Below are 18,832 nucleotides of genomic sequence, written 5' to 3'. Positions count from 1 at the left end.
AACTGAGACATCTCACAGTTTAATCTGTTATTACCACTGATGGAAATGTGTTGAAATAGATCTATGTGTGTGTGTGTGTGTGTGTGTGTGTGTGTGTGTGTGTGTGTGTGTGTATGTGGCTGATAAACATAGTGAGAGCTCTAAGAAGAAGTGGTGAGATGTAATATGATGAAGTGCTAAGAAAACAAGTACTAAAGGACTGACTGCAGCCACACAGCTCTCTGCAATAAACAAGTGGTCCATGACTGTGTTTAGAACAAAGACGGACCCATGACTGTGTCTGATTGACACTTTAACAGCTTGTTGGAATAACACAACAGCAAATACTGAGCAGCTTCACCAATAATCTGTGTAATGCTAGGTTGAATTATGAATTTATTATTCTTAAAGGAATCAGAAACATTCTTTCCTGTTGTGTGCTGGTGTTCCTTTGTATGTAAAATGTATTTTGAAAAGATTCTTGCTAGATAGCTGCGATGACGAGGCAGTTTGAATGAGGTGAGCAGTCTCTGACTTTTTCTCTCTTGTCTGATGCAATACAAGTTTGCGTAACATATACAACGTAATTTATATTTTGACATTTCTGTTTGTGACTCTCTAAACTACAAAGACACAGACTCAATAAAAGAAGCTAAACAGACAAATTAATAAAGAATCAAGTCAGAAAAACAAGTGATTCATGGCGGAGTGTTGAGGATGAGTTCAGGACTCAGTTCAGACACTTCATTGATATCACTGATGCTCAGTAAATAAGAACTAATGATGTCGCTGACGGTTTAATCACCAGCTGCAGAGACTTCCTGTCCTGGACCGTGCACGAGTGATGCCACTTTGTGATGTTTCCAGTCAGATAAATCACAAACTAGCAAGAACTCAGCATGGGAATTGAACACAAATGATAAATTAGAATTAAAGATAAAGTTGTGATGTACAAATAAAAGCCTGGGACGGAAGGAAAACACTTTTTATCAGTGCAGTTGTGTTGAGCAACAGTTACAAAGGTCAAAGTGACCACAGCGACTGTGCACAAGTCAGCAATATCACTTTGGCTGATACATGTGAACGAAGAGAAAGTTAATGTTTCAAATGTTTTGAATATCTTTATCATTTATCGATATTATCATATTTACAGCATGATATGCACATGTAGTGATTTGACGTCTTACAGACTTGCAGGGAGTCATGTGAATAATAATACTCACAGCATATCAGCAGGAAAGGAGATAAATTCTTGTGTACGTGAGAAACAACGTCTTCATAGATATTCATTAAGGAGGAAGTCGACGTGGTATTAATAACAACAGCTTAACAAGGAACCAGATGATGAGTGTCATGTCAGTCCTGTGTGTGAATGTGGTGACAGCCAACATGTTGCTGAGCCTCTTCTTTCTCTCAGGTGAGCTGTTTGTTCACTCACTTTGATTTGGAGACCATTAACAGACTGAACAATGAAAACAGCCATAATGTAAAATATATCTGCTGAAGTATATTTTGTCTTTCTGGTAATGAAGATTGTTTTAAACATTTTGGTTATCAATAATCTGGTTTACAGGTGCTTTGGCTGCTTGTACTCAGAAGTCAGGCATCTTCATTACTGCACAATCGAAGATGGAAGCACTGAGCGGATCTTGTCTGCAAATCCCATGTAGCTTTAGACCTGAACAAGAACAAGAGTTTGACAGCAAAAGCAAAATATTTGGAGTGTGGATCAAAAATGACACCAGGTTTAAAAATGATCCAAAAAATGTGATTTTCAACAGCAGTGGGACAAATAACATGTATCCAATGAAGATAACTGGAAACCTGAGAGAGAAAAACTGCACCACTTTATTTTCCAGTTTAATCACTAATTACACAGACACATACTACTTCAGGATTGAGAACAGCCCATTCAAGGCAACAGCTGTTTGTGATCCTCTTCAGATAACAGTTGAAGGTAAGAAGGTTTAGTTTCTTTCAGTCAGTCTATAATGTTATTAAAAATATAAAAAGTTACATTTTTTACATTTTGATTAAACACTGAGTCTGTAGTTAGAGTTTGACATTAAATGGTCAAATATTGAAAATAAACAAAAGTGTCAGTCAGTTTCAACTTTGGCATTTAAAAACAAATCACTTATTTTTAAATGATTTTAAAATCATGTGTTTGATTTGAACCCACAGATTCTCCTCGTCGCCCCACAATTGAGATTTCAGGTGATCTGAAGGAGAAGGAGTCTGTCACTATAACCTGCTCAGCTTTCACTCCCTGTCCACACTCCCCTCCTAAACTCACCTGGAATCTCCAACAAGACTCTCACAACAAAATAGAGGAAAACACAGATGGAACCTTTACAACTAAAATCCAGGAGACCATCACTCTGCTGTCTTGACATGTTTTCCTTCATTCACAGGATATGTGGCAGAACAGCTGATGTTGTATCCATCATGTTGGTCTGACAGAGGAGACAAAGACTCTCAGTGTTTCATGTAAGACAACCAGAGTTTGTTATTGGATCCTGTCAGCACACGATACAAATAAAGGATCTCATTCAGGCTCTGATGTTACTCTCATATCTCACATCTCTGTCACATTTTCCTCAGATGCTCCTAAAGACACCTCAGTGTCCATCAGTGCATCAGCAGGTAGCTGGGTGAACCTGACCTGCTCCAGCAGATCCAAGCCTCCCGTCAGCAGCTTCACCTGGTTCAGGAACAGCAAAGACGGACTGATGAATGTAGCTGAAGGACACTTTTACAGCTTTAATGTGACAGATGGAGGAGATTATTACTGTGTGGCCACAAATAATTTCGGGAGTCAGAAGTCACCAGAGATCCATCTCACTGTTAAAGGTAAGCTAGTCAGTAGCCTGCACATGTTGTTAAAGTCACCCCTGCACAAGGGGGCAGATGTATCATTTGACTTCTCGTGTTTAATGAACATTGCGACTCTAGCAGTGCTTGTAAAAACACCTGATGACTGCAACAATGCAGATTGAATCTTCCTTCATAAAAAACTGTAATTGGTCTTTAGGCCTTCCATGGGAAGCAGCACTAGGAGGAATCATTGGGATCATTGTGCTCATCTGTCTGGTTGTTTGTCTTTGATAAGTATCCCTAATCAAAGCAGATAATTAAGGTGACAGATAATGACTTCTTCAATGTCAATAAAAGGTTCCATAGCAAACCAAAAACAACAGATTTTATATACAAAATATATACAACAATATACAATTAAAGGTTAAATACAGAACATATCAAAAGGACAGAAATCATCAAACTGTACCAGTGGCTTCACATCTCAATGAAAACCTGACTGGTGAACACTTGATTCAGTAACTGGCACTGACATTTCAGCTCCACATGTGATAACATCTATTTCCATCAGTCTTGATATTTCACTAATACACCTCAAGAACAGTACAGTTACTCTAACAGCCTCTCATGTGTTACAGGCATTTCAGATCAAAAAGTCCAACTCCACCACAGACTCAGGTGCGAAATTACTACAAAACTTTACAGACTGTGTGTTTTGAATGTTTTACATCTGTTGTCCAAAAAAATCATTTGAAATGGGTCAGTAATTATTTAAGGTGAAAGGATAATGCTGAAAATATTCCTCTCATGTCTTGTTCATGTTCAGGTACATGTTTGAACAGGGTCAAACAGAAGAAGAAGAAGAAGAAGAAGAAGAAGAAGAAGAAGAAGAAGAAGAAGAAAACATCCAATATGGAGAGATCGACTTCTCCAGGCACAGACCTGAAGTGTCCTCTGACTCAGTGCAGGACAGTGGACAGCAGGAGGAGACGCTGTACGCTCAGGTCAAAGTGTCCAAGCCTGCCAACAGGTAAATGCAGACTTCTGACGGCCCAGAGAATGTCTATACTCAAGTGAAGAAGAAATGTATAATACTGTTGTTGTTTAGAATTTAAATTAAATGTGCTTTAATGTTTAAGCCAAAAAACACGTTTAATCTGTCTGTTGGTGTAGACACTGGAGCCTGGACAGAAAGATGTTGTGCAGCTTTACGTGATCAGCATGTTCATATTTGTGTGCTGACCTCACACAGACATTTCTGTGTGATCTTTTATATAAATGTCAGATATGTGCAAATAAAAGTCCAATGTTTAAATAAAAGAAATGAACACAACACCAGAGGCAGTTCTCTTATTATGTTCCATTTTGAAAGGTTTGTGATCTAGTTTTATGATATTTTTCACTCTTTTTGGTAACACAGTGTTGTATAATCTACAGTGTGTTCTATTGTTTTTATGCAGTCTTTTGTTTTGAAGATATTCATTCATTGCACTGCAATGAAGCCCTTTTTCTTTTCTTTTGTTTTATCTTACTTTGAAAATGACCCAATGATCTTGGACACGTTTGTTGGTTCAACATTTTCTATCACACAATTCACACATGCCCAGTATTATCAGAAAGTTGTAACTTGCGAGAGGAGAGCCGTATGGCACTCAGTGTGGGATGAAATTTAAGACTCACTTGTTAGAAAACTGGTTTGTTTATTAGCAGTTGATGATTCAATATGAGATTATGTATGTGTGGGTCAGAGAGAGGCAAAAATGATCTGACACTTGGAGCACAGAGAGGAGTTAACACAGTGTGGCCTTTCTATCACTCGGAGGCCGGTGGACTAACTCAAGTTTGATAACCTTCTTTGTTTCAGATATAAATGCATGCTACATATAAGACTTAGGTCTGCGGTATTTGTGCATTAAAGAGAGTGGATGTGCATAAGAGAAGTGGTAACAGCTCTGTTGCCACATTCAGCCTTTTTTTCTTTGGCTGTGTAAACTGGTGTGTCGGCACTGAGCAGCTGTAAGTCTGACAATAAGAATAAATGAAGAGAGATTCATCTACATGTCCAATGGAAATATCCTCCTCACAACATACTGTAGTAATTGTGTTTTTTAACCCTTTAATAGCCAGCCCTTTTAAAATGCCACCATTGCGATATATATAATATACTTGAGAAAAATAAGGCATGTGGGCTTGCGATTGCTATATAACATTAGTGTGTAAAATGAAGTCAGTCGTAAAAGTAGAAAATAATCAAAATACAAGAATAACTCATCACACATGTGTGAGGTTAAGTTGTATCAAAAGCTGACTTCCTCCCTCTTCATAAAAATAATAGTTCTGCATTATTTTAGCTATGTGACAAATAGTCAGAAACAGTTTGTTTTTATCTGTGTGTTACTGAGTCTGTTGAAGATCCGCTGAAGCTCACAAACCTTCTGAGTTTTAAAACTAATTACTTCTCCTTTTGTAAGATCAAATGTAAAGTTTTTTTGTGTGTGTGTTTAAAGTTTTTTCACCCAGAGGGGTTTTTATTTTTGCTGCTTTTTATGAAAAATCATGATATATTAAATTTTTGGTGTTACGTTTAAGAAGAAATGAGCCACAACGAAGAAGACAAACATGACTGAAAATAGATTTGAACCTATTTAAAAATTAAAACAACTTCTTTTATTTCCTCTTGATCTGTTTTGATTATTAACTTTTTGCATTAAATTAAATTCAACTTGATAGAATATCATGCCAGTAGAGCCTTTGTGGTTTGTATTGTGTGAGCACAATTACAACAGGAATGGCACTCAGTAGAGTTGATCGTACTTTATTTTACAGTACATTAATAAGATGTAACAGGCTGTACTTCGTATCAAATCAGACAACAACAATACGATATAACATGGCAGTACATTCGTCTGATAAATCTATAGACTGATGTTGGTAGTATTAAAAGCAGTTTGGTAGTAAGGGTAGAATAGTGTCTAACTAGCTATTTTGGATCTGATATGGCATCGTGTGTGACTTCTAATTAGACTGAGATCTTGTAAAATGGTGTCTCACAGTGTATTAGGATCTCCAATTTGGTTTGTAATTACAGTATAATTTGGTATAATAGTGTCTAAGTATAGTAGCCTATATTTTAAGTAATAAGACTTTATGTGCGGCTTCTGATTACAGCGTAATTTGGGTAGGATATATGATGTCTAATTACAGTATAACTTTACTTGTTTATTGTCTAATTAAGATTACAATATTTATAGTTTTCTATTTGATACAAAGGACGGCCTGTTACGTCTTATTAATGTACTGTAAAATAAAGTGCGACCATAGAGGGCATGCATCCGCCAACACCACAACGGTTCTCTTGTGTACTCACTCAGACGAAGTTGTGGATGTTCTCTGGTCATTTAGGAGGAAGTAGACGTGGTTAAATTGCAAGAGCTAAACAGAGAAGCTGATGATGGTTGTCATTGCATATGGTAACAGCAACAGTAACAAAGTGACCCACAGCGACTGTGCATGAGTCAGCGACATCATTGTGGTAGCTACATGTGAACAGAGTGGTAGTTAATGTTATAAATGCTTTAAATGTCTTCAAAATTAATACATGATATCATTATGTAAGGGATAATGCCCGACGAGGTGTCCATAAACAGAAGTTAATGGACGACGCGGAGGGCCTCCGCGAAGTCCATTAACTCCTGTTTATGGACACCGCGAAGGGCATTGTCCCGCTTATACCATGGCCACTTGCCAAAGAAAATAGATTCGGACCATTAATTTACATTTTCATGCGTTTTACAATCCAAATATAAAGTTTTTCACAAGCCATAACTTGGTTTCCCTGGTAATGCCTGAGGGTTTGACTAATACCTGGAACAATCATTACTCTCCCGTAAGGTTCTTATGCAACGGAGACGTTGTTCACTCCTCCAGTAAATAGGACGGACCTTAGATACGAGTTGGCAACGGGAGATATTCTAGTCCGCTCAGCCATGAGCCAGAAAGCTAACGCTATGCTAGCAAGATTCAAAGTCAATAACATTGCATACGGTTGACAAACAGAAAATATAATTTGACAGTATGCTAGCTAACACGATTAGCTAGCCAACCAGTCATGTCATTGTCCCCAAATCAATAGCAAGATTTTCACGAACAAATGACCGGCCGTGTGTAACGTTACTGTGGCCGCAGCCTGAGGCAGAGAGCCGAACAGCGAACGGGATGAGAGATTATTCGCGTATCAGTAAATTTAGAAGGGAAGTGAACTTTCTGCAGCTTGTGTGTTACAGTCGCCACCCTGTGGTGATCAGAGGATAAGACACTGAAGGACTGACGGACTGAACTCAGTGCTGGAAATAAAATATTAAGATTTGATATGCCAGCTAGCGCATTAATTTACAGCGGTGAACAGTCAATTTGACTGGAACTACTTAGTAGGGTGTCCATATATCAGGGGTTAATGGACACCCTGCAGCCAATCAGAATCGAGTATTCCCCCAGACCATGGTATACATTATTATTCTACACACTAGTAAAGATTTGACATTATACAGACCTGCAGTAAGTCATGTGAATAAAAATACTCACAGGATATCAGCAGGAAAGAGAGAACCAATATGAAAAAAGGTCATAAATTCATAAAGCAGGAAGTCGACGTAGTATTAATTACAACAGCTTAACAAGGAACCTGATGATGAGTGTCCTGTCAGTCCTGTGTGTGAATCTGGTGACAGCCAACATGTTGCTGAGCCTCTTCTTTCTCTCAGGTGAGCTGTTTGTTCACTCACTTTTATTTGGAGACATTACTTGAATCATTGGAGTGTTTGTGTCTCTGGGTTTGGTCACCAGCGGGGGTCAGACTTGTGTTGTCTGGTTTACAGGTGCTTTGGCTGCTTGTACCCAGAAGTCAGACCTCTTTATCACTGCACCAAAGACAATGGAAGCACTGATTGAATCTTGTTTGCAATTCCCATGTAGCTTTAGACTTAGATATGAACAAGAGTTTGACATCAGCAGAGAATTGTGGATTAAGAGTGACCCCAAATTTAAGATATATACAAACAATGTGATTTTCAACAGCAGTAGGACAAATAACATCTATCCAATGAAGATAACTGGAAACCTGAGAGAGAAAAACTGCACCACTTTATTTTCCAGTTTAATCACTAGTTACACAAACAGATACTACTTCAGGATTGAGAACAGCCCATTCAAGGCAACAGCTGTTTGTGATCCTCTTCAAATAAAGATGACAGGTAAGAAAGTTTAGTTTCTTTCAGTCAGTCTATAATGTTATTTTTCAGAATAGAATAAAAAAATAAAAAGGGAAATCAGTTACATTTAAATACAGTTTAATTCTGTTGTTACATTACAGTTTGACATTAAATAGTTACATTAAAAACGGCTACTGTCTACATCTGATATCTACTGATCACCTAAATCATGACTACATGTGATCAGTACATGAAGTTGTCATGGTGCTGTGGTTTCTGTCTCCTTTTATTTGTGTTTTATTGGGTTTTTGTGTTTTAATTTTTGTTGTGTTTCCTCCTGTCTTCCTGTGCTCCTCCTCAGCCTGATATTTCCTCCATACCTGCCCTGCATCAGCTTTATTAGTCCTGTCCTGTTCCCAGTGTTGTTCTCAGCCCATCAGCTCCTTCCTGCTCTCTTGCCTCCTCCACTCATTCCTCTCACCTGTGTTTCTCCACCTCTCTCCACCTGCACCTCTTCCCCTTGTTACTTTAGTTTGGATTTATGTCCAGTCATTAGTTCAGTCTTTGTCAAACTGTCGTGTTCTTGTTCCTGCTTTTACCTTGAATAAATGTTCCTCCACTGATCCGACCTAGTGTGATAAAGTTTGTTTTTTTGTATCAGTTGAAATATGTTGAATATCATCGTTATTAATAAAATATGTACCGAAGCAGAAGTTAAGACATACAGGCTCCAGTAAGTCTCCTGATCAAAATCATATTTAAGAATAAGTCATCTGCATTCTGATAAGGTGAAGACTTCCTCACTCACAGAGTGTGAACAGGAAGGATGAAGACTTCTCTTATTTCTACAGTATCTTAGTCGTGTAAAACCAGAAGTCTGTTTGCTTTTATACTGCGTCTTAGTATGGACGTCTGTTACTGGGTCTGTTGGGACTCTGCTCATCTGATGTTTAATTTGGTAAGGTCAAATTCTACTGCTTTTTATATCTTAACTTGATCATTTCAAAATCATGCTCACTTTGAATTCATATTCAAACTGTTTTTAGAGCAACTCTGCAGATATTATTCATCACTACACACACAACACTTGGTGACAAGTTCATGGTTTGAATGTTTGACTTTGAGGTTGAAAGAACATGAACGATTTGTATAAAATGTGTTTTGATTAAAATTTTGTTTCAAATCCAGGTGATGAGTGTCATGTCAGTCCTGTGTGTGAATCTGGTGACAGCCAACATGTTGCTGAGCCTCTTCTTTCTCTCAGGTGAGACATTGATTATTCACACTTTGGACTTCATTTAGAAACAAAGCAGAACGAGCAGACTGAGTTACTTAATTCAACTGTCCATCTCCAGAATGCAAAGTGAAATGTTGTTTTACTGATATTGTTAACAGAAGAGGGAAAAAGACCAGCAACCAACCTACTGCTGCTTCGTTTATCATCAACTTTACATCACAAATTGTGTTAATCATGATTCTTAATTTACAGGGGCTTTGGCTGTTTGTCCTGATGAGTCAGCCCTCTTCATTACTGCACCAAAGAAGATGGAAGCACTGAGTGGATCTTGTTTGCAAATCCCATGTAACTTTAGTGCTAAACCAGGAAAAGAGTTTGACAGCAGCAGAGAAATCTTTGGAGTGTGGATTAAGAGTGACCCCAAATTTAAAGACTATCCAAACAATGTGATTTCCAACAGCAGTAAGACAAATAACATCTATCCAATGAAGATAACTGGAAACCTGAGAGAGAAAAAATGCACCACTTTATTTTCCAGTTTAATCACTAGTTACACAGACACATACTACTTCAGGATTGAGAACAGCCCATTCAAGGCAACAGCTGTTTGTGATCCTCTTCAAATAACAGTTGAAGGTAAGAAAGTTTAGTTTCTTTCTGTCAGTCTATAATGTTATTGTTCTGAATAAAAAGGGAAATCAGTTACACTTGAATACATTTTATTTCTATCATCACAGTTTGACATTAAATGGTCCAATTATGGGAAGAACTGTGTGATTGTAAGATTCTGTTTCAGTTTTGGCATTTAAAAAACACAAATTAATGAATTTAACATGATTTCTTTGATTTTTTAAAAATATGTGTTTGATTTGAACCCACAGATTCTCCTCGTCGCCCCACAATTGAGATCTCAGGTGATCTGAAGGAGAAGGAGTCTGTCACTATAACCTGCTCAGCTTTCACTCCCTGTCCACACTCCCCTCCTAAACTCACCTGGAATCTCCAACAAGACTCTCACAACAAAATAGAGGAAAACACAGATGGAAACTTTACAACTAAAATCCAGGAGACCACCACTCTGTCAGACCAACATGATGGATACAACATCAGCTGTTCTGCTACATATCCTGTGAATGAAGGAAAACATGTCAAGACAGCAGAGGAGACAAAGACTCTCAGTGTCGGATGTACGGCAACCAGAGTTTGTCATTGGATCCTGTCAGCACATGATACAAATAAAGGATCTTATTCAGGCTCTGATGTTACTCTCATATCTCACATCTCTGTCACATTTTCCTCAGATGCTCCTAAAGACACCTCAGTGTCCATCAGTGCATCAGCAGGTAGCTGGGTGAACCTGACCTGCTCCAGCAGAGCCAAGCCTCCCGTCAGCAGCTTCACCTGGTTCAGGAACAGCAAAGATGGACTGATGAAAGTAGCTGAAGGACACTTTTACAGCGTTAATGTGACAGATGGAGGAGATTATTACTGTGTGGCCACTAATGATCTTGGTAACCAGACGTCATCACAGATTCACTTGAATGTTGAAGGTAAATGTAGAACTGGACTGAATCTGCTCATTTAATCTAACCTGCTCTCTTTTGTTTCAGTTCCCTGTAAAGCTCTTTTAAATGCAAGTTTATGAAATTATTCTATCCAAATAATGACTACATCAATATTGTCACATGTTTACATCCAAACTTGTTTTTATTAGTCACCGTAGTTTGATGTATTTCCTTTTTGTTGAACAGAGAACTCTGTAGTCTGGGGTTCAGCTCTTGGAGGGATCATGGTCGTCATACTCATCTGCCTTGCAGTCTGTGTTTGGTGAGTATCACAAACCTTCATTCATGATGAAGACATGGATAAAGATGTGATGTGTTTATTAATTCCTTTCTGCATCAACAGATTCCTCATGTTTACATTTTTATACTAATTAAAGTGACTGAATCCCAAACTCTAAAAAAGCCACGGGAACAAAAGTATTATTCAAGCTTTTCTGTGACCTACCTTCAGCAAACTTTTAGTTTCCCCGCTAATCTCTTTTTAGTGGAAATTGATCTAGACTGATTTTATTTTTTTCCCACTGATGCGCCTCAGATAATCCCATCAGTCCATACACTCCTATCGTCCTTTTAACCTAAAACCTGTAGAATTGTTCATTATGTCTTCCAGGTGGTTTCAGACTAAACATCAAACTACTCAACAAACTGAGGTGAGTGAAGAAACTTCATTGCACAGGACTGAAATGTTTGTCTCACATCTGTTCACAGTGATTGTGTCCTCTATTTTATGTGAAAACATTCCTTTAACAGTACATAGAATCTACCAAGTAACAGCAGATGTAGCTGCTAACTGAGTGAAGCTATTGATAAAGCTAACATTAGCCTCCTAGTATATGACCTGTTTAAAGAGAAGAGCAGCAGCTGAGAGGGACAGACACATTCTCCAAGTCAAATATTTACCACTGACTGGTCACCAGCAAGACCTATGGAGGACCAAACCTGACATAAGTATAAATAAATAAATAAATGCATAAATGCATAAATAAATACATAAATAAATGCATAAATGCATAAATAAATACATAAATAAATAAATAAATGCTGAAATAAATGTATAAATAAATAAATGCATAAATAAATACATGCATAAATAAATGTATAAATAAATAAATAAAAGTATAAATAAAAGAATAAATGCTTTTTATTTATTTATACATTTCTGTTCACCTACATTTATTTATTTCTGTATTTCTGTATTTCTGTTCACCTACATATATTTATTTCTGTATTTCTGTGTCCATATGTAAATGAGGAGGTAGGAGGTCCTAACCTCAGTCAAGAGCATGATTGGTTACAGGAGTGTGCTCGATGAAGGTCTACTACTTCTGCCTTACTAGCAGCGCTGATTCCTGTACACTGTACAGGAATGTTGCTGGCTACCAGCAAGCCCGCTCAGCTAACTGTTGGCTGCAGTTGTTGACATTTGTTCATGTAGCTATGGTATAGTTATGAATTTGACTGGCGTTCATTTTAACTTGCGAGGGTCCCAGGTGTGCTGGTGGTGTGGTTTGAGAATCCCGTCTGGAGAGAGAGGGGTCCTCAGCCATGTCTGCTAACCAGGAAAAACATTCTGCTCATCGCTCCAAGTCATGTATATGTGTATCTAGACGAGCGCTATAGAGCACAAATCGTCCAAAAGTGCATGTTGTCGGTCTCATATCTTTGTCGTGAATGTCTGTACTCTCAAATAACTCATGGGTGGAACAGGCTGAGGCATTTGTTCACGCCGAGCGGCTCGAGAGCGGAGTGGAGACCGCTGTTAGCCCTTATGTTAGCTGTTAGCTGCTCGCTGTAGCGCAGCGTCCAGGCTACCTTGTGACACAGGTTACCATCGGGTATTTTTCATTCCGCACTGTTCAAATGGTCGCTTAAAGCCATCGTTCCGAGCCGCATACATCGTCATCAAGCTGAAGTTAAGTCAGTGTGAAAACTGTACACTGTCATACAGCCTGCTGGTCAAACAGTCTGCAGAGTACGTTGACATCCAGCCCGAGCTCAGCGTCAGGTCAATCAGCTGTGGCAAATCGTGAGACGTCCAGATCAACCTGTGATACAAACACCAGTAACGACAATGGTTCATAGGAAAGCCCAGACATGTATCTCACTCTCGGTGGTAACATGTGTCAACAGTTAACCTGGACGCTACGCTCTTAGCGCTACAGCGAGCAGCTAACAGCTAACTAGCAGCTAACTGCTAACAGCGGTGTCCACGCCGCTCTCGAGCCGCTCGGCGTGAACAAATGCTTAATACTGTTCCACACATAAGTTGTTTAAGAGTACAGAGATTCAAGACAAAGATATGAGACCGACAACATGCACTTTTGGACGATTTGTGCTCTGTAGCGCTCGTCTAGCAGTGGTTTTGCAAGTCGCAGCCCCGGCTTCTCCGTGTGGATAGAAGTGTTCAAGCCACGTCAAAACGAATACACATATACATGACATGGAGCGATGAGCAGAATGTTTTTCCTGGTTAGCGGACATGGATCTCCAGACAGGATTCTCAAACCACACCACCAGCACATCTGGGACCCTCGCAAGTTAAGATGAACGCCAGTTAACCTGTCACACTGGTCGAGGCCATTAAGCTAACTGGAGCTGTTTACAACGTTACAGAGAGGGAGGCTTGAGATCAGGAATTGTTTGCTTTTGTCTGGCTCTCCGATTTGACCAATCATGCTCTTGACTGAGGTTAGGACCTCCTACCTCCTCATTTACATATGGACACAGAAATACAGAAATAAATATATGTAGGTGAACAGAAATACAGAAATAAATAAATGTAGGTGAACAGAAATACAGAAATAAATAAATGTAGGTGAAAAGAAATGTATAAATAAATAAAAAGCATTTATTCTTTTATTTATACTTTTATTTATTTATTTACACATTTATTTATTTATTCATTTATTTATGCATGAATTAAGCATTTATTTATTTATTTATTTATTTATACTTATGTCAGGTTTGGTCCTCCATAAAGATCAGCATATGTTGTGCTTTGAGTCCAATTTATCAAAAAGACCATTTAGTAAACTTTAGTATCCAGCTGACAACATTTCTTGTTTGACTAATTTTTCAGAGTCGAAGAGACGACGAGCTGGCTCCTCAACTTCCATCCAGCATAGCAGCAGAAAACATCCACTATGGAGAGATCGACTTCTCCAAGCGCCGACCTGAACCGTCCTCTGACTCAGTGCAGGACAGTGGACAGCAGCAGGACAGTGGACAGCAGCAGGACACAGTGTATGCACAGGTCAATGTGTCCGAGCCAGTAAACACCTGGAGACAGACTGCTGACAGGCCAGAGGATCTCTACGCTCAAGTGAAGGAAAAATGAGTATTGTCTTGAGATCATATTTGTCTTGGATTCATAACATAGATTCACTTTTTACAAGATGTTTTATGTCAGTTAATGCAGAAAAGACACTGGAGCCTAGACAAGAACATGTCATCTTCACTGCCTACAGTTAAATAAAGGGAAGGTAAAAACCTCCACACCCTGCAGCTCAGATGGTTTTGTGGGTTATCTCATCATCATAATTTGTATTCATGTGCTGACCTCATGCAGCTGTTACCAGGTGATGAGTGATCTGTAGGTCAGATATGTACAAGAAAAACTCCCAATGCTCTAAATAGACACAAACACATCACCAGTGTAGTAAAAGATTACAGTCTATTTCATTTTTAATGTTTCTGTGATTAAATCTTTATGTTGTATTATGGTTTGGGTGAAAGATTTATTCAGATTGGCTGCTGGGTATCAATTAAATCCTGATGTAAACTGTATGTTCACCATTTTAAATCAATGTGCTATAGCCTGGATATAAAATGAGCATTGGCATCAGCTGCCTGCAGACACCTCAACGTTAGAAATGAATTAATTTCATTAGATGAAAAAATAAGTGAATATATTATTTACAACACTGATTGTTATCCTTCAGTGCATCATCCTCTGAGCGCCACAGGATGGCGCCTGTAACACGAGCTGACTAAACTGTTCAGTGTTCAGTAATGAGAAAGGTGGGTAATCTGAGTCTGTGCCAACAAACACATGGACTATCATCTGTTAGTGAAAATCTTGATATTTATCTCTCACAGTCGTTGAGTGTGTTTCATAAAGTTTGTGTCTTGTTAAAATATTTAACATTAATCATTTCACTGTATTTGTCAATTGCGTTCATGCTGTATAGAGTGTGTGTGTGTGGGTGTGTGTGTGTGTGTGTGTGTGTGAAGGCTGGTTGTAATGGGTGTAACTATTACAGCGGCTGCATACACTTGATGGTTTGTTACAACTCATTGTTTTAAGTCTTAGTGAGAATAAATGTTGACAAGTTGTGTTTTGTCTTTTTATGACTTGAATTATTTCATACAGGTTTTAATCTGAAAGCAGAGAATTTTAACTTGTAACTCAGAAACTCACTTATTCAGCATATTTTTAATGATCAGCTTTATTCAGACAGACATACAGTGGGTAAACAACACCTTCTGTGTATCTCCTGAGTCTACCATCACAAACAGGCCTGGGGGACCAAAAGCTGTACCAGAAGTAAGATAAAAAGTCATAAAAATGAAAAACTAAAACGATTCAAATAATTATGAAGATTTATTATGGTGATATGTTGCAACAGATTTTTTGTGAGATCATTCAGATATGGAAAAAGTGCATTGTTTGTTAAAGCAATCAGCTCCAAAAAGCTTTCCTTGTTGTTTATGAATTTGAGAATATAACATTTGGTCAAAATAGTTAGCAAATGAATCACATAGAACTGTGAACACAAACTATCAGTCCTTTGTACAGCTGACTGTTGAGGTGTGTATAGGTGAGCACAGGTAGTCATCATGTATTATATAATACCCATTAGTCAGTCTCTAGTTTAAAAGTAGGCGAGAACATCCACGAGACGTCTGATCTTCTAATTCTTTACAAGTCACATCTATATTTTGATATAGTTTAACAAAACTCATTATGTGTGTCTATGACTTTAGTCATGAAACATTATGAATGCATTATAATTCACTATGAACACCCCCGAGGCTCAGGGAGTAACAGGATAACATAATTGGGATACACAGAAAAGGTAACTGTATTCCAGTAAAGTTACAGAAACAAAGGTCTAATTAGATTACAGATACATTCAGTAAACAGTTGAAGTCTGTAACTATGCACATGTGCACAATGACAACACTCTCTGTCCTGAAGTTAAACCAAATACATTCTAACAGAATACACACCTGTTATCAAGATGAACATCTTATTCATATTTATTACGGTAATATCTTCCTCTTAATATTCCTCCGAATTGTGAAATTGAACTGAGATCAGTTTATTTACTTGCTCTACACACTGACACATTTAATCTATCTGCTGTGGTTGAATAGTAGAGTGGCCCAAGAGTCAAACCCTGGTCTCATCTGCACTCTGATGAGCTGAAGACTTCCTCACTCACAGTGTGTGAACAGGAAGGGTGAAGACTTCTCTTATTTCTGCAGTATTTTAGTCGTGTGAAACAACAAGTCTGTTTGCTTTTATATCACAAAGTCTGAGCGAGGACGTCTGTTACTGGATCTGTTCCTGTTCTGCTGACATTCACAACATTTTATGATTTTAAAACTAACTTCTTGTGTGTTTAAGCTGCAGGATCGTTTGGTGAGTTCAAATGTTTCTGATTTTTATATTTAAACTTCGCGATATCAAAAACTTTTCATTTATATTCAAGCTTTTTACAGATCAACTATACAGATATTATTCATCACTACACAATAATTTGTTTAAAAGATTATTGAAAAGTACCTTTTTCTTTCAAATCCAGGTGATGAGTGTCATGTCAGTCCTGTGTGTGAATCTGGTGACAGCCAACATGTTGCTGAGCCTCTTCTTTCTCTCAGGTGAGCTGTTTGTTCACTCACTTTTATTTGGAGACATTACTTGAATCATTGGAGTGTTTGTGTCTCTGGGTTTGGTCACCAGCGGGGGTCAGACTTGTGTGGGATTAAGTGGAGATTGTTATCTGCTTCTTGTAAACTGATGAAATGACCATTAACAGACTGAACAATGAAAACAGCCATGATGTAAAATATTACTGCTGAAGTATATTTTGTCTTTTTCTTAATGAAGTGTATGATTCCATCGTGGCAGCCCTGCGTTTTCCTTGTGTGTTTTTGTGTCTCGGTCTGTATTCCTCCTGTGTCTCTCCCCCTGTCTGTGCTGTGTGTGTGCATGTGGGCGGGGCTCCTTCTCTACAGGCAGCGCCAGGTGAACTCACTCTACAATCCAGTTTCCCATAAAGCCACTGGTTTCTCTCCTGCTCATCGCCAGGTCGTTTCGTCAGTCTACATGGTTGTTTGGATCCTGGCTTCTTTGTATTTTTGCCCTATACTCTGTGCTTAGCTTGTGAAGCTAATCCCCTTGTGTTTTTGCTACCTCTTTAAGATTACTGTGCTTGCTGTGCAGTCTTGAGCGTTGCTTCCTCCCTGCCTGCCTGTGGACCTGCCTGCCTGCTCACATGCTCACACCGCATCGCCATTGCCCTACAGCGGACCTCACGTCAAGCCACCTTCTTCCACGCACTCCCCGGTGACTTCACCACCCACATCAGGATCCTGGGACCTCGCACCACCCCTCCACCTCGCACCTATTCTTGCACCTTGTGAACATTAAAAACTGTTTGTAGCACTTTGAACCAGAGTCGAGTCGTGCATTTGATCCAACACAAATCCGTAACAGAACGATCTGGCCATGTTGGACCCAGCCGACTCGGACTCTGGTTCCGAGATAGCTGACATGCTGTGTCCTCCCAAGGGGCCTTGCTGGGACATCACGACCAGACGCTACGTGGGATAATGGATTCCCTCTCCAACCTGTCCGCCGGCCTCGCTCGAGTGGAAAATCAACTCCAGCCGAATAACCCACCCGTGTCTATTCTCTCTCCAGCAGTACCAGCGGGCGCCGTTCGTTCCTGCCCCTGAACGTTACGACGGAAGCCTAGGGAGCTGTAAGTCATTTCTCTTCCAGTGCTCCTTAGTTTTTGAACTTCAGCCACAGACTTATAGTACCGACAGAGCCAAGATGGCGTACATTCTGGGTTTACTCACGGGGAGGGCTAGAGCCTGGGGAACAGCCTTTTGCCATAACTCTCTTACCAGCAGAGCCACCTTTGATCAGTTTTCTACCGAGATGATGTCTGTGTTTGATCATCCCATCTCCAGCCGAGATGCTAGCAACCAATTGCTCAGTTTACGCCAGGGCTCCCTAAGTGCAGCGAATTATTCAGTGGAGTTTCGCACACTAGCAGCTGAACTCGGGTGGGATGACGCGGCTCTCCAGAGCATTTTTTTGAAAGGTCTTAATGAAGCTGTTAAAGACTGCTTAGTGGGTAGGGCTGAGACCAAGGACTTGCAGGTGCTAATCGCATTAGCCATCAAAGTAGACAATAGGCTAAGGGAGAGGCGCAGAGAGAAGGGATCGCTCGCTGTTTCCCCTGGTACTGCTACTTCTTTCAGGACCGCTACAGCCCCTGCTCCTTCTGGACTACTGGGATACCCCTCTACTACTGACAACCTGGCATCTGCTACAAGACAGGAGGAACCCATGCAACTGGGTCGACATCGGCTGACACCCGCAGAGCGCAGTCGGCGATTCAAGGAAGGACTGCATCTATTGTGGACAACCTGGACATCTACTCGCCACCTGCCCGCTGCGTTTAAACTCGAGTCCTCGCCAGTCGGGGTTCTGGTGAGTAGTACTGTGGTCCCCATGTTACCCTGTAAACGCATCAATATTGATGCTAGTCTTTTAATAAATGGTAAAACCTTGAGGCTTGAGGCACTTGTGGACTCTGGCTCTGACTCCAATCTGCTTGATTCACACTTTATTAAACAAGCCCTGATTGACGTTTTTCCCATTGATATGCCTCTGGTTGTCAACGCTCTGAATGGGGATGTGTTGGCTCGCATAACCCATCAAACTGAAACATTATCTCTGTTAGCTGGGAACCACCGTGAACCTATTTCCTTTCACGTCATGTCAT

At 39.5% G+C, this 18,832-nt stretch overlaps 2 protein-coding genes across 2 annotated transcripts in view; both read left to right on the top strand.

The window, feature by feature from the left end:
• LOC115570314 (myelin-associated glycoprotein-like) overlaps positions 1–4,072 on the top strand; it is an 8,736-nt gene extending 4,664 nt beyond the window's left edge. The window contains 3 exon segments of the mRNA XM_030398806.1: positions 2,584–2,832; positions 3,435–3,474; positions 3,623–4,072. Of these exon segments, the coding sequence (XP_030254666.1) occupies positions 2,584–2,832; positions 3,435–3,474; positions 3,623–3,830 (497 nt within the window). The 3' untranslated portion in view covers positions 3,831–4,072.
• The window catches only part of LOC115570317 (vascular cell adhesion protein 1-like), a 47,216-nt gene extending 32,793 nt beyond the window's left edge, over positions 1–14,423 (top strand). The window contains exons 8-10 of the mRNA XM_030398809.1: positions 10,992–11,067; positions 11,416–11,455; positions 13,885–14,423. Coding sequence (XP_030254669.1) covers positions 10,992–11,067; positions 11,416–11,455; positions 13,885–14,142 — 374 coding nt within the window. The 3' untranslated portion in view covers positions 14,143–14,423. The remainder of the gene's footprint in view (positions 1–10,991; positions 11,068–11,415; positions 11,456–13,884) is intronic.
• Positions 14,424–18,832: the final 4,409 nt, after the last annotated feature.

Source organism: Sparus aurata, chromosome 19 (assembly GCF_900880675.1).
Source record: "Sparus aurata chromosome 19, fSpaAur1.1, whole genome shotgun sequence".
Taxonomy (NCBI): Eukaryota; Metazoa; Chordata; class Actinopteri; order Spariformes; family Sparidae; genus Sparus; species Sparus aurata.
This window is presented reverse-complemented; position numbering and strand designations above follow the sequence as displayed.